Source organism: Sceloporus occidentalis, unplaced genomic scaffold (genome assembly GCF_023333645.1).
Source record: "Sceloporus occidentalis isolate IW3139 unplaced genomic scaffold, rSceOcc1.0.p SCAF_34, whole genome shotgun sequence".
Classification (NCBI taxonomy): domain Eukaryota; kingdom Metazoa; phylum Chordata; class Lepidosauria; order Squamata; family Phrynosomatidae; genus Sceloporus; species Sceloporus occidentalis.
Genome location: NW_028317014.1, coordinates 9,961,720 through 9,987,090, shown reverse-complemented (window position 1 = coordinate 9,987,090; position 25,371 = coordinate 9,961,720). Strand labels below are relative to the sequence as shown.

Below are 25,371 nucleotides of genomic sequence, written 5' to 3'. Positions count from 1 at the left end.
CGTGACCGTGTAGCCGGAAAGTTTAAGTTACAAAAAAAAAATAAAAAAATACTTTGGGTCTTTTACATCGGCGGACACCCCTTAGAAGTTACACAAGCCTTGCAGGAATGAGGTTAAACCTGTCCAGATACATGTTTGAAAAATAATGCATGCAAGAATCAGCAAAACTGACAAAGTGATTATAACTTCTTACTGTACTGTACTTTTTCCTACCCTGCCTATTACCCTTTGGCTCTCTGCTTAGAAGATTTTATGCAAAAAAATTTTTTTTCATTTGAGGCGGCATAAAAGCACCTTCTGAATGGTGTGGGGTTAAAGGGAAATATGGTAACATTCACCTAACCTAGTGTTAGAGCTGATTGGCGGAATGGACACCACATACATTTTAAGGGACTGCATGTGATGGCCAGAGTGTCCCTTTAAGGAACTTGGGAACAGGAATTGCGAGTAAGAGGAATGTGGTTTTTACCAGCATTTTCAATGGTCTATGTGAGAAGCGAAGAAGCTTGTGATTCCTCGCTGGGCTACACCAGAAAAAGACTGATTTACGGCCTAATAACCCGTGACCTCAATTTCTACCAGCGAGGAATATAGCCAAGAGTGTGAAATCACAGGCACTCATTGACCCGTTGTGGTCCGATTGATTCTTTTGTGTCCAACAGATTTACACAAACTTGAAATTATAGAGTAAGCTCATCTAAAAATATAGGTTCAATCTCTTACTCCTTCAGGTTTGAATACAATATTATTCTGTGCTATTACTATCCATACTACAGATAGGAACGTCTTTTCATATCAGACTACAATACAAGCTAAAACTTCAACTCATGGATGGGAATCTTGTGCTACATTCCAATTATTACATAAAGTCCTTTTAACGCCACAGAGCAAATAATGTTGAATGTTGAGTTTTTAATTAGGTGTTTATCGGATACGCATATTCAGTCCATCTAGTCTGCCCATTTCTACTGCTGTACGGACCCAAACCTTAAATCAACCCTTGGACGTAGATTCAGGGTAGCCATATCCCTATCCCATGCAATTTTTTGTTCAGTCGTAATATTTGGCATTTCCAGTTATACAAAACGGACAATAGAGTGAAAAGCCAAACAGTAAATATTCTTAATCCTGACTTTCCTTTATATTACAAACCAACAAAGAAAAATAAAAAAAGGGATGTCCATACAGGTTATCACTCATCACGAAATTCATATAAAATTTGTAAATTATGCACATCGGAGATAAAGCAATGCAATCATAGATTTGGAATAGCTTTATGCCTATTCCATGCATTTGTAAACCTCTACCTACTTCTGCTGGAAGTCTGTTCCACTTATCTACCACCCTCTCCGTAGAGTAAAACTTTCTTACATTAAATCTATAATCAGATCACTTACGGAAAGCAACACCCTAGAAATGTATCTGAACTAATCACTCCAGTTCCGTTTCCAAAAACATCCTACCTGCAATCATATTATCATTAACATCTTAACACATGAGAACATATGTCCAGAAGACAATAATTCATGTCTTGTTGAGGGAGGGAGCAAATCAACACACACAGACGCACAAAAAACCTGTTGGGCAGAATGTGTCAGGCATTGAAACACAAGATGTAGCTTGACAACTGTTTATTAATAGATGAGATGCACAAATATTTATTAAACAGTGAGGACCGTTTGTCATGCTAGTTTACATGAATAATGTATTAAGCTAGAATGTAAAGGATCTTCTGGAGTCAAGAAGGCTTTTACCCCTTTCTGAGGCACAATTGGAAATCGCTTCAATTTGAGGGTTTTTTTTTATGCCTTCTGGGTTAACAGCGAGGTTAAACTGGATGGACTTTTGTCAGCCTAAATTTGACAACAGATAATACCCATTCGGCCAACCTAGTCTGACTATTTCTCCTGTTTCGCTAGGTCTTAATCAGTCTTTTCTTAGATTCAAGAGAGCCATATTGCCTCTAGCATTTATTTTTAAATGTATTAGCCTCTACTGCTTCTGCTGTTTATCTACCATTTATCTATTTTACCCTATTAGTAAAGTTTATATAAAAAAAATATGGAGAATGCGGGCATCGATCCCGCTACCTCTCGCATGCTAAGCGAGCGCTCTACCATTTGAGCTAATTCCCCCACATGCTAGCAATCCCTAGCTTAGGTGCAGAAGAATGATGTCATCCTTTGAAAAATAGACCTAGAAAATAAAATGGAATACCCTTTTCTCAGGGGCCTGATCAAATGGGTCTGTAGAAAGTTTGCTAGCTTGAATATCACAACATGATAGGCGCTACTAGGGTGTATCCTCGGTTACACAAATGACCTTTGCCCACACAAACCTACTTTAAATTTGAAAAATATATCTTCCATTTAATATATATATATATATATATACACACACACATACCCTGAATGCCAGTAGCATTGAGCACCTTAGTTAAAAACTAATACACACATTATATACTGTACATACACACACACCTATAAATATTTCTGTATGCATATAAAATATAAATCAGACACCCAAATGCAGTTTACAGCAGCGAAGGGGTATTAACAAGTGCTTGACGCTGCAGGATCTGGTAGCGAGGCGTGGTATGTTGCTTAGTGTGCAGGGCAGGCCTGCTATGGAATCTTTTGGCTAATGAGAGCTCGCAGCTCAAATACCGTAATCACGGCGACAGTCCCATTAAACCAACAGGTTCTAGCCCTTACCACAGCTGCTCTCTGGGGTGTTAAGCAGCATTATGTAACCTGCCCATTTCTGCACATACTCCACATTCCCAACTCAAAGAGACGATTAATCCTACTTTTGTTACCATCCATGAAAAAGTGGCAAGAAAGTGACATCCCAGTTACTGCGTGTGCGCAAAAACACAGACGTCAATTGATTTTACAGCTCGTTTGGCCAATCAGCAAAAGAGTGCCAAAAATCATCTCTGCATTGCATTCACTTAATTTTCAGGAGAAGCTGCAGCGCAACACATTCTCCATGGTCCAATGTTGAAGATGTGTTTAGTCGGTATCAAGGTTTTCATGAGGACCAGTATTGGAGCCATTTGGCGAGTTACTACATAAGAATATTCACAACGGGCTATTAAAGGGACTCTGGATCAGCTGATTTAGATCATGCATTGGATAGGCATAAAAATATCCTTAATCTAAGATAAGGCCAAAGACTGATGTATTATTTGCCATCGAATGTTGTTTTCAGAGGCTGCAGATTGGGGTTCCCTGTAGTCAGTTTTGGTAATACATGGTTTCTCTTGTGCTTTGACCCAGAGCCTCAGAAGTTCTATAAAATATTTTATATAAATGCTGATATATCCCGCCCATAAGATAAAAATACACGAGCCAGGTAGGAGTCGAACCTACAATCTTCTGATCCGTAGTCAGACGCGTTATCCATTGCGCCACTGGCCCATGGATGGATTCCATAGAGCCCAACCAAGTGGGTCCAGATAATTTCTTCATTATCCACAATTCTGCTTTAGGAAAGTGAAAAACAAATTAGCCTTTTTTTCTTTTGCAGACTCTCCTAATAAGCAGGAGGCAGAAGTGTGATCAATATTTGAGAGATCAGAAAAAAAAAAATGGGGAAAAACAAGTTTAAAAATTAGAAAGAAATGCAAAAAGAAGGAGTTCCAGGGGATCAGATGTATATTATTACTTGTGTTAGACAGACCTTTAGCTTTGGGCCAATAAATAAATAAAAACCCAAGCCAGGTAGGAGTCGAACCTACAATCTTCTGATCCGTAGTCAGACACGTTATCCATTGCGCCACTGGCCCCTCAACTACACTGGGTGGTTAGTGCAGGCATTGACCGCGCTACATGTGATGCTTTGAGCAAACCTCTTCCTGAAGAATTCTATAGAACTTACGCTTCTCTTGCCAAGAAGAGAATAAACCACAAAGCGACACATTTAATTTAGTGGAAAAGGATGTCAAAGGGAAGGAATAATTTCAAGTTTGAATTGTAAATATTATGCTGTTTATGGTTAAGCTCCGCACCTACAGAATAGAAATATCAACTTTGAACAATACTTTGGCAAGGCTTTAAATATATTCAGTAATAATATTTTAGTGCGGGAACCAGGACAAGTTGTCCAGATGAGCCATTTGCTCTTCATACAGAATTTCTGAAAATACTGAAAATGCTTGTGACCCAAAGATCGAAAAGCACGATATGAATGACACAAAGCCACATGATATGCCAGAATAACACTATTCAATCATGCTTATGTGAGGACATCCTAAAAACTTGCTACTCAAAGTGTCAGGTTAAAATGGTTTTGCTGTTGACAAAATAATGTGACAAAGCAAAGATGGCTGAAAGGAGAATCTAGATGACCCGCAACATAACATGTTTAAGGCCAAGCTCCAAAAGAACATTTATAAGTGTTGTCCACTGTCTGATTGTCTGCATTGTTTCATAGTGTGTGAGTCCTGCTGACGAAGTGACCTTTGGGGTCAATGTGGACCCGATCAAAAGGCATCAACTTCCAGTAAAGACTCTGCATAATCTTGATCTGTCAAAAAGCAGTATGGTATTATGGGTTGCAGATGCTTATTTCATTTATGGATCTGTTAGGTAAGCAAATGTGAAATCTTCAAGTGTGAAAGAGTTAATGGGCAGACTAGATGGGCCAAATGGTTTTTCTCTGCCGTCAAATCCTATGGTTCTATGTTATTCCCTTGCCCCGTCAGTCAACTCCCCTGAGAGTCAGGTGTTTGAAGACCTTCTTAAATAATTAGGCCAACCACGGCCAATGAAAACGTGACCTTTGCAGTCAAAAAACAAGGTGGAGAATTATCCAGGAAGCCACAAGGAACTCTAGAAAAACATTGAGCGATCCAACAACCCTCTTCCATCCAATCAATCTTATCAACAACAAAAAAAAAGAGAGACAGGGCAAACATGGGACTCATCACAGGAAGCACTGCTCTAAAAGAATGTGAATATCAATCCAGACTTTGCCAAAAAAAAAAAAAAAAAAAAAGGATGTGGACGTTCTTCAAAACTCTGGGACAATGTAACTATGGACAAGCGAGTCACAATTCTGTTTTCCACCAACATGAGCTCTGTTATGTCACGCAAAAAGCAAATATTGCATTACATACGAACCTCATCCCATCAAGGAACCATGAATTCTATTTTGTATAAGAGAAGAGAAAAACGTCATGCCACCTTTCCATCAGCCGAAGCATAAATGGGTCACAGAGATAGACCATGAAGATTGTATCACAAAGATTGAAGAACAAGTCATTTGAGGTCTGGGAATGGCTTCGACAAAGTCCAGGTGTAAACATCATCAAGGTGTATGGCTTAAAATTAACAAACAATTCTCTTCCTTTGAATCATGCAACAATGTATGTGTATGTATATGTATATATGTACATACATTGTTGCAAGAGACAGCAATTCGTCAATCAGCATTGTAGGACTGCGATGATGAACTGAACAGGAAGTTTATTCAGAAAATAATTCAGTTGTCAGAAAACTCCATCCGGCCACAAGGCTTACACCCCTACCAAGTGAATTTTACCAGCATCGAAATGTAAACATCACAGCAACGCATCATATAGATATTCTGCACAGATCAGGAAATGGGACATCGGCCAGGGTCTGTGTATTTTAATGTAACGTATTCAAGTAAGGAACGCACGGTAATACTCATTTATTTAATCAGAATAAAATCGAATAATATTTCCATTTTTTTCCTAAAATGAAAGAAACCTGTTTCTAGATAATGTAGAAGCGGACGACGAATCTAATTATAAACCACACAATACCTATGAATAAATTACACTAATCAGGCGCTGTATATTTAAAATATTACTCACTTAATAGCAAATGTTTTCAGGTTGTGTATAAAATAGAGATCCTAAAGCAAAGTGGTCTTATCACCATGGCAACCAATTCAACAGTCCAATCAGCAGGAAAATTCTATGGGGATAAGGCTGCTTTTTTATACACATCTACTATGACAGCGTGGGTTAAAACAGATTTATTAAAACATTGAGATTAAAATAGAAAAAATCCCTGTTGAGTATATGGGACACAATTGAAATGTTTTGGAGGATGATCAGATTTAATATTTTAAATTATTATAGTATTTCCTGCAACAAAATTAATTTACTATCACAATACAGGAGATGGGGGGACTTTAGAGACCTTATTATACAGAATCTGTAAAATGATCACATCTAGCACTGGGATTGGTTCACGTGCAGCTAACCCTTTCATTTCCAAGACTAAGTGGTCAGAACACCTGCAGGTAATCCAATCATGGCGATAGAAGTAAGATTATAAAGACAGCCAGGAAATGGATTTACCCTTTGAGTGCTGGAAGAATATGAAACACATCAATACCTACACAAAAGCAATAAGGGCATTCCATATCATTTCCATAGCTAATTATGTGGCTTTTTTTGGCTGTCTTTGGGTTAATTTCTCAAATAATGCAATCCATTTCCAAACTAACCAATGTATTAAGAAATGTATGGAAATACGGCATAATTGGCAAATAAGTATCCCCAAGCTCTGCCATCCACTTTTTGGATGTGGAGTCCAGAGAGTAGCTCTCTGGCACTGCATGGGTTAATTACAGAATTTCTCAAAAGAAGAAAACGGCTTGATTTGTTTTTCTGCATAGCAATTCTCTTTTACCAAGAAACGTGATCAACCTACCCCCGTAACCCTTTAAATACCACAGGTGGACAACATCCACCCGGCAATCACCAGGTTAAATCGTTTATCTGGAACAAACCGAAATCGTGTACGTTATGTAGGGTTAGAGATGGCTGCAGGTGGGATTAAACGCTCTGGTCGTGTTTCTTTCTAGAGCGCAGAGAGTTAATGGGGTTCTTACACCTGCCCTGCAATAAATCCAGATCCCATAACTCACCTGCCCTTCGGGGGTAAATCCGGAGCGGCGGGGTAGATCGCGGCGGGGAAGGTGATCGCCAGGTTCCTGTTCCCACAATGCGGAAAAGAGACAGAGAGGAGAGCCGAAAGTTTCACGGGAGCAGCTGCGCTACGGATTGGAGGGGAGAGGCAGGACTCTTAAAGGGGCCGCAACCCGGCCACAGATAGAAGACACAAGTGATTATACCAAACACATTTACTTCAATCATAGAATTTATTTTGCTAGTGTTGTACTGGCCAAGAGTGACTCCCATCAGCCTAATCCATGGAGTTTGTCTCTCATAGTTCAGTGATGAGAGTTGGTACCGTGTTAGCCTTAGAATTACAGGAGACAAGTGGAGTTTGAATGATACCTTTATTGGCTAACTGAGTAAATATAGATTGCAAACTTGCAAGACCTCTCAAGTCCCTTCATCAGGCCTGGACCTAAGAGGTCTTGAAAGCTTGCAGTCTATATTTACTCAGTTACCCAATACAGGTATCATTCAAACTCCACTTGTCTCCTATCGTTCAATGATGCATTTTGGGCATGCAGCCGCAAGACCAGTTTGTGCAGCCCATACACACAACTGTTATGCGCGTTATGTTTTTATGCTCATGTAGCGTATGGCCGGGCATATCCATCCGATGAACACACATTGCAGAATATGGGGCGCCCTCCGGGCATTTGGCCGCTTCAGGCCTGAACCATGAAGATTGCACGAAGATCAGAAATAAACGTCCGGATACTCCAGCCATCCTACGCACTATAATGCGTATGATAACCGAGAGGTCCCTTTACATTTTTGTGACTTACCCCTTGCAAAAGCATTGGTGCATCCTGCAGAACCCCCCCCCATACGCATTTGCCCCTTTACCCCCATCTGTTTTCCATGTAGGAGATGTCCTCAGACAAAACGGATTTATTGCTACCGTAGTGGTTAGTAGATAATAGCATTCTTTGGGAGAATAAGCTATTTGGCCTCTACTTACTTTGCAACACGTTCAATTAAAGCTTGTAAAGTTTTATTATGGTACGCAGGAAGGATATAAATTGAAAACCTGTCCTCTGAAAAAGATGAATTCTGATCTGATGACATCATAACAATGTTTCCATAACTAGGAATACATATTTGTGACCTCAATCAGTACTCTTCAATTCAAACACAGTAAAAGGCTGCTTTTTCATTTCATTAAGGAGAATTTGTACCAGAAGTGAATCCCATTATTTACAAACTCAGTTTATTAGGTCTATTGATGGATGCTTTTATAACTTAGTTACAGATGATTCTTCTCCTGGATACTAATGAAAAGCCGAGCGCATGAGATGTAACACGGTGGGGTTCTGCAGACTTTGCTGCTAATTCCATTCTAGATACGCTTCCTGTTTTAATTAATGTAACGATGAATAGGAAATAAATAGACTCCATGCTGACGAAAGTCACTGCAAAGCCATGATAACTAAGCCGTGTTATGTCCTTCTAATCCTTAATTCATATTTACATCTCACTTAAAATCCAGTCTTTCAGGGCCAAAGGTAGGTGGCTGCACCACAGAAGGGCGCCTACAACATAAAGTCCTGATTGATATAATTAAATGGTTAATGGATCATCCTAGGTTTCCTGCAAGGCGTACATGATACCCTTACAGACCCTCAGGTAGTTAATGGTGCTATGGATGACACATCCCATCACAGCCTATATATTCCTTTCATATGCCCTCCCTGCTTATCACCTCCCCCATCCCCGAAAGCGCCAGGGATTCTCTTGGGGTAAATGGGAAGATTGTCAGCGCCATGCAGTCTGGAGACGACTTCTTGGGAATCGCAACTGATGCTTTTCTCACTGGTGTATCTCTGTGAAAACCCCTGCTTGAATACAGATGAACTAAAGTCACATTTTCATAGGTACCCTTTTGTTGACCAACTATTACCATAGCTAGATTGCAATCTACGGAGATGAGTCAGATCCCTATTCAAAGAGTCCCTCGACGTACCCTGATTTATAGATGTTGGGTCACTTCAGACAGCATTCATTTTCTAGGTTTCTTTCCTTTGTTTTAGTCAGGACTGTATAGTTCATATAGATCCTGTTGTCTGTCTAATGGGTTTCTATCACAGGCCGATTCGGGCTGAGCTTGTCCGCGATTCTAAAAGTTGTCCCACCTCCACTGTGCTTATCAATGTATATGCTTATCTATGTATACGCTTATCAATGTATATACTTAATTGTCCATACCATTATTATTTATACTTCCTAAAGAAATCTGTTAGTAAACCACTGATACTATAGATGGCTGACGGTGAAATCCAATTAAGTCATTCTACTTCACTGGATGTATTGTATAGTGCAGAAAGACGTGACATTTACAGAGAAGCAAACAGCAGGTAATGTATAGAATCCGAGGGTGGGAAGCTCAGTATAAAGAAACAGTTCAGACATTCAGTGTTGTTTTAGGAATGCATCGTAAGATGACCTAGTAGACATTTACAAACATTGGGGGGTTTTTTTCCCCTTAAGTTAACATTTTACAGACTATACGATTCTAGAGGAAGCAAATGTTCAAGGAGGAAAGAACGTCCAGCATGAGCTACATATAAGGATTTTGAGACATCATCTATTAAATTAGCGTTGTGTGGAATCCCTGATATGTAAACCAAAGCAGGCGTGTGCTGACCATCTGGCACACTGGGCAAATACCCGGTAGGTGTACCTGGGAATATTCAGGCTCTGGCTACCCAGAGCCCTCCCTCTTAGGGGATGTGTTTGGGCGGGTCAGATGACATCTGTGGGCAGGCCTGTGCCCTCAGTGGGTGGAGCAGATGATGTGAGGCGGGGCTTGCCCCAAAGGTATTCAAATAGTAAGGGTTAGGAGGGGATAATGTAGCTCTTGTGACCAGAAATCAAGAGATAGGCGGATGAACCAGAGTATATAAAGATCATGATTTCATTTCAAATCAAGCTGATTTTACTGCATGACACTACTTTTATTTCATGTGTACGATGTGATATTATACATCCTTATTGTACAGCGCTAACAGAAAGTGTTAAAGCCAACGCCCGTCGGACGGCACAGATTTTATCGAGTAGCTGAAGTCTTTAAATCTAAGGGATTATTCCCAAGGTATAGTTTCTTATAAGAATGAAAGGGTAAATACTCTTCAGTGCCCTATGAGAAATTATGTGCAATGATGCATTTGAGTTTGCTGCTTTATTTGTATAGCTCAGGAAAGTGAAGAAGGAGCCAAGGAGCCCCACCCAGGGTACTGCGTCAGACATCTGTTTGCTTAACCTAAGACTAACTGCATTGGTTCCTTTTTCTGTCTGACCTCATCCATGCGTTAAAAGACTCAGATAATCTCGGCAAAACATAAAGCGGCTTTTTGGGAAACCCAGTATAATCTGTAACTGCATTTAATCCTGTTATGCTACGTGATTAGCCATAATTATTATTTTCTACGTACGGGTAAAATGTCACAGGTGTACATATACACTCCGCTCGATATACGTTATTGCAGGTGGCTTAGAAGCCTAATTGAATAAATTCACTTAAACAGTCACTGATTTAGTTATTTAGTTTTTTGGGTCCTTTTCCACCTAGCCCCCTCCCAGCTGATTATTTGAATAGGAAACTAAGAGAAACCCTTTGTATTTTTAATGTTAAGTTAATTTGAATATGGAAAAGGGTATACAGAGTGGCAGACAAGTAAATAACGTGTAACTAAAAGCTTATAGGTCATATAATCAATTCTGTTCCACGTTGAAGAGGGCAAGCTGGGGAGGAAGAATGAATAACATTTAGGGGCTGTGCTGGGCTTTGAATGAGGTTGGGGCTGGCGAAAGATTTTTAAGATAATAGAAGCCTGGGATTTTTAGGAGGCTCTCCACACTCCCTCATTTGTTGCAATTACTTCTACTCAGCCAATTCTTTTTAAATGGCCCCCAAAAAAGAGAAGCTCTGTTGAACAGGACTGGGAGATCCCAGGAATATATACGCTAGCCTAGTTGTAAAACCTATAGATTCTACAAATGCTTTGGAACTTCCCAGGACAGGCTGTCCGGAGCACCCTCTTTCCTGCTCCTTACAGGCGGGTAAAGCTAAGTGTGGATCGACTTTGAATGAATTGAAAGAACGCTAATTCATTGGATATCATATTGTTTTGAAAACTGTTTAAAGTCCTCCTGCTCATTAGACAAACAAGAAGATCTTGTGATGGGAGCAGAGAGGCTCCTGATCAGGCCCCTTAATTCATTAGGGTTAGAAAGTGAAGTTACCTGGTAGCCTTACTTGTGATTTATTTTATTTAATTCCAGTGTGGTTTGTATTCATTTCAGTAGCCATCTGAGCGTAAAGACTACTTGAGTATAAAACATGTTAGGCATCTGATAAAGAAAAGTGTAAAAACATACACCTGTTACACAAGCTGTGAATGGAAAAACAAATAAAGGCAGAAACAAAGACTGGAAAATATGCAAACTAAGAGGCCAGTACTGGTATCAGTTGAATACTGTAGGCAAGCTAAAAGCCAGGCTGTTTTATTTCCTATCTACATTACAGGTAACAATTTTTTTTAAACAAAAACAATCTATGGAAATTATCAAAAGGGATGATTTTTTCCCCTGTATTTTGAGGCGCATTGGTCTTTTTTCCAGTGCCTGAAGCGAATATCCATGGATAGTGGGTGACAAAGTTCTTCCTCAGGTTAACCAGATATGCTGTACTAAATTACACTATAAAATATCTACACTAGCCAAATTATTTTATTGAATGCTACTGTAAAAAATAACAGTGATACATTAAGCAAGATCATGATTTAAGTTATCTTTTAATCTTAGACAAAACATGCTTTGAATAAAATATTGAAGGGACCGGAAAAGACAGATGTAAAGTAAAGACACACATTTACTAAACTGGGAGGGTCTACTGCTTGGCCACGACCATCTATTTATTAAATTGATGTTACAGGAGTAAGTGTATTTCACTGTATATGTATTAAATGTATACATAATATACCAGCATGCTATGCTCCCATATATATTGCATTAAAGTTATGTTGTTAGTAGTATTTAAGGGATTTAAAGAAACTATTTTTTTCACTGCAGTCATCCTTTAAGAAACGTATGTATGCATTTTTACTATTTTATGTATGTCTATGTTTCGGTGTAATCAGGTAGTAAAAAACATCTCTACTAAGCACAGACAAAATTAAGCCAAAAAAATACACTAACGAGCCAGGTAGGAGTCGAACCTACAATCTTCTGATCCGTAGTCAGACGCGTTATCCATTGCGCCACTGGCCCATGAATACAGATAGTAAACAGTCCAAATGAGTTTTTTGCAGGCCCCCATAATTCTGTTTTAAGGAAATGTAATTAGACTGTCACCCCCCCCCCCTAATTTCCTCTGTGCTTAGTAGAGATGATTGCACTACCTAATTACACCTAGAAACAAACATACACTAACATTATACAATATTTGTATTTTCATACATTTACCGCTCCTCCCAGCGCAAGTGCAAGGCAGGAGTGCAGTAAGATCATGGCTGCTTGCAATGTCAGAAAGACTTCAAGTGGCAATCTAAAAGAGAGAGTGAGGTGTGATAAAGTGAAATGTGATGATAGACTGTGCCCACTTAACCCCTAGATATTCCTTTATAACTATGAACAGTGTTAAAAAAATAAAAATAATAAAAAAGTGAAAAAAACCACAAAAAACTATAAAAATGTGTCGCCAAACACATAAAGTAGCACATAAAAAGTTTAACTACCCTCTAACATAAATACCTTGGTAAGTGGGCTCTTACTGTAATTCATAATTCGTGCTTAACATACATTAAGTTATTATTCATCAGCGCCACCTACTCTGTGAAAGAAATCACAATTGCAAAAAGACTGTTTTCCATTGTAGCATAGGCTTTTTACACACTAGCACTAAAATGATTATGTTTTATGGATTTCTGTAGTCTCAAAAGAAGGCCCAACTTGTCCTGAAAAAAAATATATAATTTCTGTGTAAAGGGGAATCACTGTTTAATAAACGTATAGTGAAAATAGGGAAAAGGCTCCCTACTTTAGAATAGGAACAAACCTTGAGTCCGGATGGAATTTCTTTACAAAAGCCAAGTACAAAAAATACAGACGTCCCTGGGTGGGCTTGAACCACCAACCTTTCGGTTAACAGCCGAACGCGCTAACCGATTGCGCCACAGAGACAAGTGATAGTTGAGAAAGAAAGCATTGGATTTCATCATATTGATGGAGGTTTGTGCTGACTAATACATATTAGTAGAACTGTATGCAATCAGAAACCGAAGAGGCTAATAAAATGAGGGGTTTTAAACTATACATTATGATGGGTCAGCTATATCTAGGGAGTTGGGAAAGGGGGCAACTGAATTAAGGAGAATCTGCAGAATCCATTTATGGTCTTAAGAAAGGGACAACATGAACATTTGATGGCGTCCCTTTAATCTAATCTGTTAAATGACACTCAAGAACTCTTCCCATGTGAACTTTGTATTCAGTATGGCTTAATAAACTCTGGTCTTCTTGCAGGCGCATTGTGATATTGTGATGCAGAAAAATTTTCACCTTGCCTGCAAACGCCCAGACTAGTGAATACATCCATGCATATAATTTGTTGAAAATTAGGTAATATTGTGACATGCATCTGGCGTGATTTATTCTTCAAAGCCTGAGGTGCCATGCTTTCTTCTTTATAGAATTTAACTGGTGACTGTGCACCATTTAAGGTCATAGAAGACACTAGCTCCTTATCTTCCTCTTCTAATGCTACAATACACCAAGGGGATATATAGCCTCTCCCTTCCTTTGTTTGGTGAAAACTGAGGAAGCGCCAAATCTTCTAGGTATCTCACCAAAACGAGAGAGACCACTGAAGTATTCAATGGGATATGGTATATGGGCACCAGAAGGCCAACCCACACCTCCAACCAAAAAGCTGTCTTCAGGGACACGAGTGTTTTCACAAAAAAGTGGCATGTGCAAAAACAAAAGTGCACTCTGCATAAAAAATAAAAGAAAAAGTGCCATTAAGGCTCTATCTTGCGACTGGCATCATAAAAATTATTTCACCACTGATCAGCCACAGGCCAGTGTAAGAAATAAACAAAAAATGCAATGCAAGGCTCTGGGTGTTCATGTAAAATGCATCTAATATGAGGAAAGTGTGTGCTGCCATCTGCTGGTACAAACCAGGAATCACTTTCTACTAGTTGCAAGTAGCAATTTGCATCCCAAACGCAAATTAACTGGAGCTCTAACAACCCTGCCCAATGTTTTCTTTTGCATTAAGTTGTAAATACGTAAATAATGCATGTGTGTCGCTTTATCTTAAGTAGTTTTAAACACATAGTGTGGCTTACCTTTTTGATTAACATGAGTACTCACCTACCTGTGATCCTCTGGAATGTTTCTGTCTTCTTCCCATGATCTGGAAGCCTCCCAGAGCTTGGACAACTGCAGCGATGACACTACAGTGCTTTGTCATTGTGTTAATATGGAGATCACAAACGGTGTCAGCATAATCAGATAATGCTGAAAGGGCTTCTATTTTCGAGAAAACATGACTTCACACAAGTAGCATCTGACATCAGCGGAGGATATTATCATTACACATGGTCTGAAGTCCATTTGGGATTGATGATGCTGCAGAGCTGTGAAGAAAGAAGACACACCAGGCTGTTCACTCGGAGGAAACTAGGAAACAATGACAACATGGAAAACTTTGGACAAGGAAAGGTTAAAAAAAATATTTAATTTGGTACTTGCACAAAAATATTACGAGCAAAAAATAAACATAATAGTAATGCATTGAATAAATAATGCACTGATCATATATGTTACAGCAGTAGATATTTAAGCAATACAAGACTTACTACCCCACTCGTGGTTGTTTTTTTTTTTAGCTGAAGCCGGGTTTCTGGTTGGAGGCCAGAATGATGTCTTTGAACTTCTCAAGTAGAGCTGAAGTCCTGACATGGTAAGATTAACACTTAACACATGCAAACTAATTCCACCTTTAGTATGTAAACTGCAAGGCACACCAAATACACTACACAGAAATATGATGCTGATATTTATTTAAACACCCCAAGTCAAAATATGTGCCCACACCAGTGGCAGTTTCTCTGTGAAGACCAAATCTCTCTGTGCCATTTTCACACCCTAAATTTTCATCATTCCTAGGAGTTTAAAATGTAATTTGCAAGTGAATGCATCACAGCACTCCAAAACTCACAATAAAGTGTGTTTGTTTGTAAATGTGCACATGAATGTGTTTGCTAACAGGACAGGTGCAAGACTCACCATGGACTAGATCCCTGTTGAGTGATAAGCAGCATGTCCACTGTCCGGGGTGTGAGTACTTTCAGGAACTCCAGCCAGTGGTCAGTGTCTGTTAGCAAGTTGAAGCTAAGAAGTTATACTAGTTGATTCATATGCTTTATTACAATTTGTCTTAACATTAATTGTCATCGTGTTCAATAGATCGTGGCCTTTTATCTCCATGCCTCTGTGACTATTTTAATATAATTTAATGACCATATTAACATTGCACCAGTCATAAAGTCTTATTAGGTCAACAGAGAGTCATGTTAGTTTAAGGGAAATTTGGGGAGTCTTTTCCTCAGATGAACTGCGCACGGGATACTTCCCTTCTTGGGTCGTCTATTTACTGTCCTGAAGTTCCGTGATGAAAACTAATTAGACCACAAATTCAGTTTATTGTACTGCGCCGAAACACGTGGATCTTAATCACATCCATTAAGCAATGGATGTGATCTTAATGTTTTTATATATAGCTTATTTATACAATGGAGACAAACATTTTCATGATAATTGAAAGCCAATTATGTGCAGATTAAGAAAGGGATTCATTTAATTAGCGATGGAATTTCACAAACTTTTGTTACAACATCATCTAAGATCAACTCAATCATTGAAATCCCATCTAGTTTGAGCATTGGAAACATTAACATTTTAACTACACACCCAATGACCTGAGATGCTTCTGTACAACAAAGCCATACGTCCCAAATCCTGTGGGTTTATCAATATGCATTCAATGAGTACATTTTCTCAATTATGAGAATTTATTTATGTGCATTAAACTAGGTTCAGACAGGCAACGTGTAACATTATGAGTATGAATTCACCTCATCGCGTATAAGCTGCATTCTACTTTGAAGAAGTAATCTATTTGAAGAAGAACCCACTAAAGTCCCAAACGCTTATGTGACTTCACATTCTTTCTGACCCACAGAATGTGTCAATGTCTAGTAGACTCCATTCAGCTTGGGTATAATCAGTTAGCTAGTCATGTAGTTTTTACTGACCTTAGTTGAGTTCACTAAGCTTCCCCATGACTAGTGGAGGTTTTACAGAGATTAATACCGTCTCACAGATGAGCCGGATCAAATAAAATGTTGGTGGTTGAGACTCAACATGAGGATATATTGCAACCTTAAAGAGGGGTGGAATGTTAATGATCTAATACCAGAGAGGCAATCAATGCATTGTAAAAAGTTACACTCAAAATACAGCAAATACTTCATGATTTTTTATTATTACCATTCCCTCTAGATTGTCTCCATTTCCTACTTGCGAACAGGGCTCTCTTTAATGAAAACATGTCTTAGTCAGTCAATTGAATATATGCATTGTACCAAGCGCTGCGTAATTTGTTGCCACTATATAAATAAAATATAATGATAATTAATTATTATTTTAATCTAATAAATTAACCTGTATTGGGTTTGATTTACTAATCCGCTGTGTGCAGATGGTAGAGTTTGTTTGGACATCCATGGTAAGGCCAGCTGAGAGTTGGCGATAATTTTAATTTTATATATATATACAGTATACACAAAGTATAAATTTAAAGGGAACCCCTTTCTAATCTTGTTTTGAATTGCTTGTGGCATATCAATTATCTCTTATTGTATTACATAGGTGTTGCAGTGTGTGCATGGCTTATGTTCCAGTGGCCATATTCTTATAGAAGGTCAGGAGACTAGGGTTGGACCTCATATTATTTGGCCAAAGGTAAGTACTATATTTCTACTGATTTTATGCAGTGAGCCTTGAATGTTGTAGCATCCAGAAGGAAAGCAATCTGTGTAACCACCCACTGGAGCCATTCATTTTGGGGTATTTTTATTAATGCTATCAAGCAAGTAATTAATTTGTGTTTCCTCAAATCGTCACACATCTTTTAGACTTTATTTTGGTGATGCTGTGTGGCATAAAAAGGGGTTTCTAAAAAAATGTTAAATTGCATTTATATGGTTTAATCTCAAAAGAAGGAGAACAGTTACCCTTTCTACTAATATTAAAGTTAAAATGTACATCTAAATGCTATTTAGTTGCATACGTACGTATAAACAATGCTCTGTGGGAGTTTTTTCTTTTACACAATGTATTTGGAATATTCGTAATCAATCATGGCAATAAATAAGTACACAATAAATTAAAAAAAAAATCCTTAAATTGTATGTAATTGCATGAATCACTTACACATGCATGTGTAAAATGTGTACAATTGGTTTCTGTACATGTTTTAACTCTGTATATGGGAGAGGCTGGTATTGCCCACAACAGTTTCAGAATACTTGATATATGACAGTCATATCGCTAAACCCCATTCTAATCCCTTTAATTGCACATCCTTATGCAATCGGGGTATCATCTGGGACTCTGAGGTTGCGCACATGTATAAATAGAGGGATAAATCGTGGAACATTAGAACCCGTGAAAACGTTGAGCAACGTTGAGTGTCTGCGAGATATCAGCTAGAGCTGTACAACCAACTTCAAAAGGCGAGTTGTATTTCATTTTTTTCTTCTATATTCTAAAACAATTTGAGTTTAACGCCTATTTTTAGCAGATATTAGAAGGGGTGAGTTAAGCTTTACTGGCAACTGGGTGCAACATATCTTTGGCAACTCCGTAGGTGGAAAAGGCTGTAATATTGAGGCTGCCTTTGAGGCTGCAACATTATCCCACATCTATATAGAATAAAATAGGATGACACAGAGCTGGCACCTCTGGTTCAGGAGCAAGTTAAGAAAACTGGCCCCTGCCATAACACAAACTTGCTCTAACATCCATGGTTTAACACAAAAACATACTCTTTAACACCATACACTAACACACACTCTAACACCACACAGTAACAAACACACCCTTTTGCTGTAGTAGCTGCCATGTTACTACCACATGGCCAATTTATGTTGCATTGTGTAACACAGCTCAACACCAACCTTGCGAGTAGGCCAGTCTTGCTTGAAGAAACTAGGCCAGATGAGACATGGTTACAGGGGCCCCTGGGCGCAGTTACCTTTAATAAAATACAGCTTTAAACTATGGCACGCTGGTATGTAAAGTTGCTAAATTGTTCTACATTAGGACATTAGCTCTAGACTGTAAAAATCCTAAAACTCACTGTCAAATCTTTACAGTTGTTAGTTAAGAGGATACATTTCTAATATGACCTGTCAGCATTTGGTATATAAAATTAATAGGAAATATTTATTTACAGTAATAGGCCCATTAATCAGGTAATTTATTTTTTATAAAGAAGTGTAATGCTGGTTTATACACTGGAGTATATACGGTACTATTGTCTTTTCACTTATGTCAAGTATAGTTCTGTATTGTTTTATTAATCTTTATTATTTTTTTTACTTCTAGGAAATGAATCCTGCAGATTCATATAAAGCCCTTGTCAAAAATATTTCCACCTTGGATTTTACGGAAGGGCATGTCCCCTGCGACCTGCTCCTCACTGGCGACAAAGCTTTTCCAGTTGTGGTGAATGCAGAAGGCCAAGTTCTTATTGCAGCTTCTCAATACGGAAAGGGTCGTCTAGTTGTAGTCACACATGAAGGATACATTTCAAGTCCTCACTTTACACAGTTCATTGAGAATGCAATACAATGGCTAAAGCCATCCTCAGATTCTTTGGTGGGGCTCCACAAGAATTTCCTTTCAACAGCACAGTTGCTCTCTGAAAAAGGACATTCGGTTGAGGCTACCTATGAGTTCTCTGATAAATTTGGAGTTTATTGCACCCATGCCTATGATGACAGACAAGCCAATGAACTCATCATGGCCCTAAAAGAAGGCTGCGGCCTATTAATCGGAGGCCAAGCTTGGTACTGGGTGACCAAAAACAAATTTATGGATGTCCTCCTGGATTTTCCTGGGAACAAAGTGACAAGTGTAGCTGGCATACAGTTCCTGAGTAATTACGGGCAAAAGGATGTTATAGCTATAACTCCAGAAATACCAATAGGTTCACTTGTTGTAAAGTGAGTATACAGTGCTAATAAAAATGCATTAATCATCTAATGTAACTAGCATTTTATAAAGCATTTTATGCATATTTTATTTTGTGCTGCAAAGGTCATACGACACAAGCCTTAGGTTACCTTAATAAAAGTGACAGGCACTTTTATCACGGAGTTGGGCAAGACCAGCCTAAAAATATTTTGACCCAAAAAGCATTCAGCAGTGCTTACCGTCAAGGTTTTTTCAATGCACATTGGCCAAAGGCAACTTCATTTATAAACCAAAGGAGTGCAGACCTTGTACATTGATGGTGTTTACATATCTGTATTATTAAAAGTAAAAAAGGTTTGTGGAAGAAGCTCTAAATCTTGAAATCAAACTATTCTAGGGGGAAAGCGCTCTCTTCTGACTAACTAGGGGACACAGTAGAGTAAAGGTACAAGGGCTTACAGGAAGAGGAGAGTAAAGGTACAGGGGCTTATAATGCTTGAATTGGATAGGTCTTGAAAATTTCATTTTCTCCAAAGTTCTATCACAGGAGCAGTTAAGAGTAAGAAATATGTATCTGCACTAATTTTTCTGAACCATTCCTTTAACTTTCTAATGATTGGTATATGAATTAAATTATTTCGTGTTGCTATTTTTCCATATATATTTTCAGATACAATTGGGATATTTCTGAAGATATGAAGCAACTGATGAACGGAATAACTGAATTCCGTTTATTTGAGAGTGGAACGCCATCTCATCTACTACTTCATGGTCAGAGAGCTTTTCCTTTGGTTCTTGATGAGTCTAATAAGACATATCTGGCAGCTTGTTATTACGGAAAAGGTCGAGTGGTTGTTGCAACCCATGAGCATCAGATCAGCAAACTCCACCAAATGCAGCTTATTCCCAATCTAATCTCGTGGTTGGATGCTGGACGAAATGGAGAAATTGGTGTTCAAAGAGATTTAAAGGAACTCCAGGTTCTCCTCAGTGAAGTTAATATTAGAAGCCAACTCTCTGATATTAACAAAGAACTCAGTGTTTATTGCTGTACATCTTATACCGATAAAGACTCTGGGAGAATCCTGGAGTTTGTTGCAGAGGGTGGTGGCCTGCTCATTGCTGGACAGGCATGGTATTGGTCTTCTCAAAATCCTGGCATCGATGAAATCATCAACTACCCTGGAAATAAAATCATTAACCAATTTGGAATAAGTATTGTGGCAGGAGGAAATGCAACAAATAAGCTTCAAGCATTAAATAATAATGACCCCTCTCAGAATTACCAGTGTCGGAAGGCTCTTTTCCAGTTGCAAAAGGTGATTGACAACAATCTAGAGATCAATGCTCCTCTCTCCTCTTGGATGACCAGACTAGCTGAAGACTGTGCAACAATCCTGGAAATTCCAGAGAACACCAGCCATGCCTTTTATCCTTTTAAAAACATACTTACAAACCTTCTTCTGAAGTCGGGCATGCCGGCAGTCAGTAAAGAACGACCTGTGAAGGGTGGAAGCATAGAGGCCTTTCTGTTGAGATTGGCAGCTGGTATTCAAAACACACTCCCCAATTTTGATAAAGTAAAGCAACAGCTGATACCAGAGACATCAACTCTTCCTGTTAGTCCTCCCCAGAGCCTAGAAATCAATGGTACCAATCAAGGTGAGTGTCAACTAGACAAAATCATCTTAAACTGGGAGTAGAGTGCCCCCTGGCACTGCTGCTCAATGGGGTAGTTGGAAGATCAGATATCTCCATTGTAACCAACCCTGTTACACTATGGACATCTATGTATAATATTAATATTATGCTTACGTGACGCACAGTGAAGCACCGGCATATGATGTCATATACCAGCGCTCAACTGAAAGAATAGTGTCCGTGGAGTGAGGCTCTGCTCTGGGTTAAGCACTCAACCCAAATACATCAATTCCAACACAGTTGGGCTTTGGTTTTTAGGGGCTCAAAGAAAAGGAAGCCATCCGACTATTACAATACACGTGAAATAATTAAATTGATATATGCAAATGTTGTGGGTTGTTTTTTTTTTGTAGTAATAAGGTTTCCATCAAAGTAATGTTTTAATTATATAATGTCATAAATCTATTGCAGGATTAACAGCTTGGAGGAGTACTGGACTTTATGCTCCCCCAGGAAAGACCGCTACTGTGAATTTTCCGATAACTGCTATCAACGTCGGCCTTGAGGTAAATTTTATTGGCTACTTATGTTGTTACAGGACATTCGTAGTAGCTGTACACTCACTCAACCATAGTCAAATGCCATCCCAACAATTACCCGCCTATTTACTGGTAAAGTATAAATGCACAAATAGGAGCTGTTTGTTTTGACAATTCCAGGTGCAGATTGGCTGCCATTCAGATGACCTCAGTTACCTTCCAGAACTGAAGCGCCCTCCAGTGGTGATACAGAGATATTCAGTAAATAAAGCCACTCTAGCCGTCTCTAATATCTTTGGTGGTCTTATCTACATTGTCATTCCTAGCGGCTGTAGCATTGGAAAAGTACAGATAACCATAGAAGGAGCTGTGCTGGCACCTTATTTCAAGCATGGCAAGTATTACCATAGAGAACAATATTTTAAAGGCAATAACCTGAAGCTTGCTCTTGATGTATGGGGAGGCAGAAACATATCCCCTTCAGTAGGTTATTTGTTTATAAAATAATGTATCATGAATTTAGTTGCTATGGGCTGGGATTATATTATATACCAAATACAATGACATTTGTGAACATTATACAAATTGCCCATTAGAGTATTACAAGCAATGAGTTGTGCTTGAGCCACCAAACCCCATTATAGCACCTATAGGCAACCCTTATTCTAGACTGTAATGAATGGTAGGTCAATGCTTGATTTGGATTAGCCAGAAAACCTATTTTGGGATGTTTAATGGGTTGAACCAGATGAAAGATTTTAGACTACGAGAAAGATAGACCTAGGGAATCATGTTAGGGGCTGTTTTGGGCTTTTATGTGAACTATCATAAGTTGCGTTTTAAGCTGTCTATGGAACCATGATAGGGGCTGGATTTTAGATGATCTAGATTTAGAGTCTGGCTGAGGCCAGGCTTTATGCTTCTTATGAAGATAGTTTAACTTGTCAGCCTCAAAAATGGTTTTTGTTTTTTTTTATGAAATTCATTATTTTATTATCTCCTTATTTTAGGAGAAACCACTGTAAAATCCTGGGTGGAAAACATACGCCACTATCCTGCCCCATGGGCAGAACTCAAAACTGAAAACATCATTTTTACAGTCCCATCTGACATAGCTGCTTCATTGCTAAATCCTGGAGAAACACTCTCACTCTGGAGTAGAATCACAGCAGCAACGTTTGAGCTGTCTGGGCTTCCTGCTGTTCCTGTTAGACCAGAGAGATTTGTAGCAGATGTACAGATATCACAAGGTAAACCTCATCAGGTGTCCCCCATCCCACACTGTATAGAGTATATATAAATTATACAGGCTATATGACCTCCCAAGTCAATGCCAATATGGTGTAAACGTGTTTTTTTTTTATAAAAGTGATAACTTGTTCTATTTTTGAAGGTTGGATGCACTCTGGTTATCCTATAATGTGTCACATGGAGTCAAGTAAAGTATTTCTAGACCATACTCAAATTGCCAAAGGTACATGGGGAGCTACCCATGAACTAGGACACAACCAGCAGTTACGTGAATGGGAACTTCCACCTCACACTAATGAAGCTATGTGCAATATATGGGCTGTTTATGTGCATGAAAATGTTTTGGGCATCCCACGTGAAAATGCCCATTTTGAACTAAAGCCACAGAATAGAGAAAAAAGGATCAAAGGGCATTTAGGAAAAGGTGCACCACTGGAAGAATGGACTATGTGGCTGTGTCTGGAAACCTATCTACAGGTAACAACAGATCATGGTTTTAGGTCACATAATGAATGCTTCAAAGAAGTCATGTTGTACAATATCTACCTAGTTATGTTATGTGTTTTGATGGATGATGCAAAATAGCTTCTTTTACTTGATATTAATAAATCTACAGGAGGTTACAGATTCAAGTTAGTTTTTTTCTGCTGTCACAATCAATGTTTTTTTTAATTGGAAGTTTTAAGTAATATGATGACCACCGACCTCATGAGACCTCATGAGATATGTCAAAGTTTGTCAAATACGAAGGAATGGAGTGGTGTTTTGAGTCATGCATTAATTCCAAATTTGTCTACCACTGGTGGTTTGTGTGTTTTCTGTTACACAACAGCTTGTTAACTTCTCCTTAAAATATTTTGTCTCATTCAGCTTCAGGAAGGCTTTGGATGGGCTCCATACATTAAATTGTTTTCTGAGTACCAAAACATGGTGGGTGTTCAGAATGAAAACATTTTCAAGATGAATCTTTGGGCTGAATTATTTTCTCAAGAAGTACAGAAAAATTTGATTCCATTTTTTAAGACTTGGGGTTGGCCCATTGACAAAGAAACAGAAGAAAGGATCTCCTCTCTGCCTGGATGGGATGAAAACCCAATGAAAAAATATCTCCCGTAGTTTTGCAAATGATCCTGATAGCATAACTTTCTAATGTCTTAGAATTGGTGATTTATAGTAACTTCCTGGTGAAAGGTTTGGTGAAAGCTCTTGCAATAATTGAAGGTAGAGTGTTTTTATGCAATACTATGTTCTTAGCTTTTATATTCAAACTATGATCCATTTCCTATAAATATTTGGTGCCTTGCATTTGCTAAGTCTATAAAAAATGCATTCTACATTCATTCAGTTGTTACTGGTATGAATTCATGTGTATTATCTTTATGGTAATAAAAAGCTATCGCCATTAAGAGGCATTTTGTGGTTCTTTGGTAATGGAGAGGGTGTGGAATCTTCACATGCTTTTCTATTGTTGAATTACCGTATTTGCTCAATTATAAGAAGACCCTGATTTATAAGACGACCCCCCAAAATTTGAATATTAATTTAGAAAAAATTAATTCACATGTAAAATATTTTTTTAATATTTAATAAAAACTATGATTGAGAAAAATGCATTTTTTTGTTTTTCTTTCCTTTTATTTGCAAACTTTGCCCCCCCGGATATGCCTTATATCCCCCTATATCCCACTCTGCCCCCCCCCCCGTATGCCTTATACCCTCTATATGCCACTCTACCCACCCCCCGTGCTCCAGACTCCCTGGTGTGAAGTGGGGGCAGCCGGTGGACATCTGCGCAACGCGCGCAAACAACCTCCATTCCTACCCGGGACTTCCACTGGTGCTTCTGTGACTAAACACCGGAAGGTCATGTGACTCCTGTGCTCCTTCATAGAAGCCCTGGCAGAAGTGTCGGGTAGCACGCATCATGCAGATTTTCACTGGCTGCCAGAGAGGAGGAAGCACTGTGGGGGGTCGAGCAAATACACAGTTCTCAATAAAAGTATTCCTTTCAGTAGCAATCAAGTGATGACAACAGTTTACATCATGTTTCTTTAAAACTACCATTTGTTTTTTGTGTATTTGGACAGTAGAGCTTAGAGAGACACATAGAGGAATGTTATAGGCACAATAAATGATTAGGTATTCTATACAATGCCTAAAGCCAATGGTGTTTTTATGCTGGGGAGAGAGAGAGAGGGGGGAGAGAGAGAGAGGGGGGGAGAGAGAGAGAAAGGGGGAGAGAGAGAGAGAGAGAGAGAGGGGGGGGGGGAGAGAGAGAGAGAGAGAGGGGGAGAGAGAGAGAGGGGGGGAGAGAGAAAGGGGGAGAGAGAGAGAGAGAGAGTGGGGGAGAGAGAGAGAGAGAGAGGGGGAGTGAAAGTGAGGCTTACATGGACTGGCCAGGAACATCTCCTAACTTCCCTGGTGGTCTAGTGGTTAGGATTCGGCGCTCTCACCGCCGCGGCCCGGGTTCGATTCCCGGTCAGGGAAGAATTATTTTTTCCTTCCTCTCCAAAAGTACCAGATACTTTTAAAATGCCTTGCTCCTTTTACACATCTTAACTAGACCACTGCAAAACGCCCTATTTTATTAAAATGCATATACGTAGCAGAACACATTAAAAAAAAAAAAGTAAAGAATGCGTTGGCCGGGAATCGAACCCGGGTCAACTGCTTGGAAGGCAGCTATGCTCACCACTATACCACCAACGCTTCACAGCAAGTTGCTTCCTA

At 39.0% G+C, this 25,371-nt stretch overlaps 1 protein-coding gene and 7 non-coding genes across 8 annotated transcripts; 2 read left to right on the top strand and 6 right to left on the bottom strand.

The window, feature by feature from the left end:
• Positions 1-2,062: 2,062 nt before the first annotated feature.
• TRNAA-AGC (transfer RNA alanine (anticodon AGC)) lies at positions 2,063-2,135 on the bottom strand. The gene has a single exon. It is a non-coding gene; the product is annotated as a tRNA-Ala (tRNA).
• A 1,214-nt stretch (positions 2,136-3,349) lies between these two features.
• On the bottom strand, positions 3,350-3,422 carry TRNAR-ACG (transfer RNA arginine (anticodon ACG)). The gene has a single exon. It is a non-coding gene; the product is annotated as a tRNA-Arg (tRNA).
• Positions 3,423-3,717: 295 nt separating this feature from the next.
• Positions 3,718-3,790, bottom strand: TRNAR-ACG (transfer RNA arginine (anticodon ACG)). Its single transcript has one exon. It is a non-coding gene; the product is annotated as a tRNA-Arg (tRNA).
• Positions 3,791-12,135: 8,345 nt separating this feature from the next.
• On the bottom strand, positions 12,136-12,208 carry TRNAR-ACG (transfer RNA arginine (anticodon ACG)). The gene has a single exon. It is a non-coding gene; the product is annotated as a tRNA-Arg (tRNA).
• An 838-nt stretch (positions 12,209-13,046) lies between these two features.
• On the bottom strand, positions 13,047-13,120 carry TRNAN-GUU (transfer RNA asparagine (anticodon GUU)). The gene has a single exon. It is a non-coding gene; the product is annotated as a tRNA-Asn (tRNA).
• Positions 13,121-18,622: 5,502 nt separating this feature from the next.
• On the top strand, positions 18,623-23,757 carry LOC149298259 (TRPM8 channel-associated factor homolog). Its single transcript, XM_089487686.1, has 7 exons — positions 18,623-19,239; positions 19,881-20,872; positions 21,323-21,417; positions 21,571-21,784; positions 22,401-22,640; positions 22,784-23,118; positions 23,512-23,757. Exons 1-7 carry the CDS (start codon positions 18,623-18,625, stop codon positions 23,755-23,757), a joined length of 2,739 nt encoding a protein of 912 aa, XP_089343812.1.
• Positions 23,758-25,056: 1,299 nt separating this feature from the next.
• TRNAE-CUC (transfer RNA glutamic acid (anticodon CUC)) lies at positions 25,057-25,128 on the top strand. The gene has a single exon. It is a non-coding gene; the product is annotated as a tRNA-Glu (tRNA).
• Positions 25,129-25,278: 150 nt separating this feature from the next.
• Positions 25,279-25,350, bottom strand: TRNAG-UCC (transfer RNA glycine (anticodon UCC)). The gene has a single exon. It is a non-coding gene; the product is annotated as a tRNA-Gly (tRNA).
• Between the last annotated feature and the right edge of the window lie 21 nt (positions 25,351-25,371).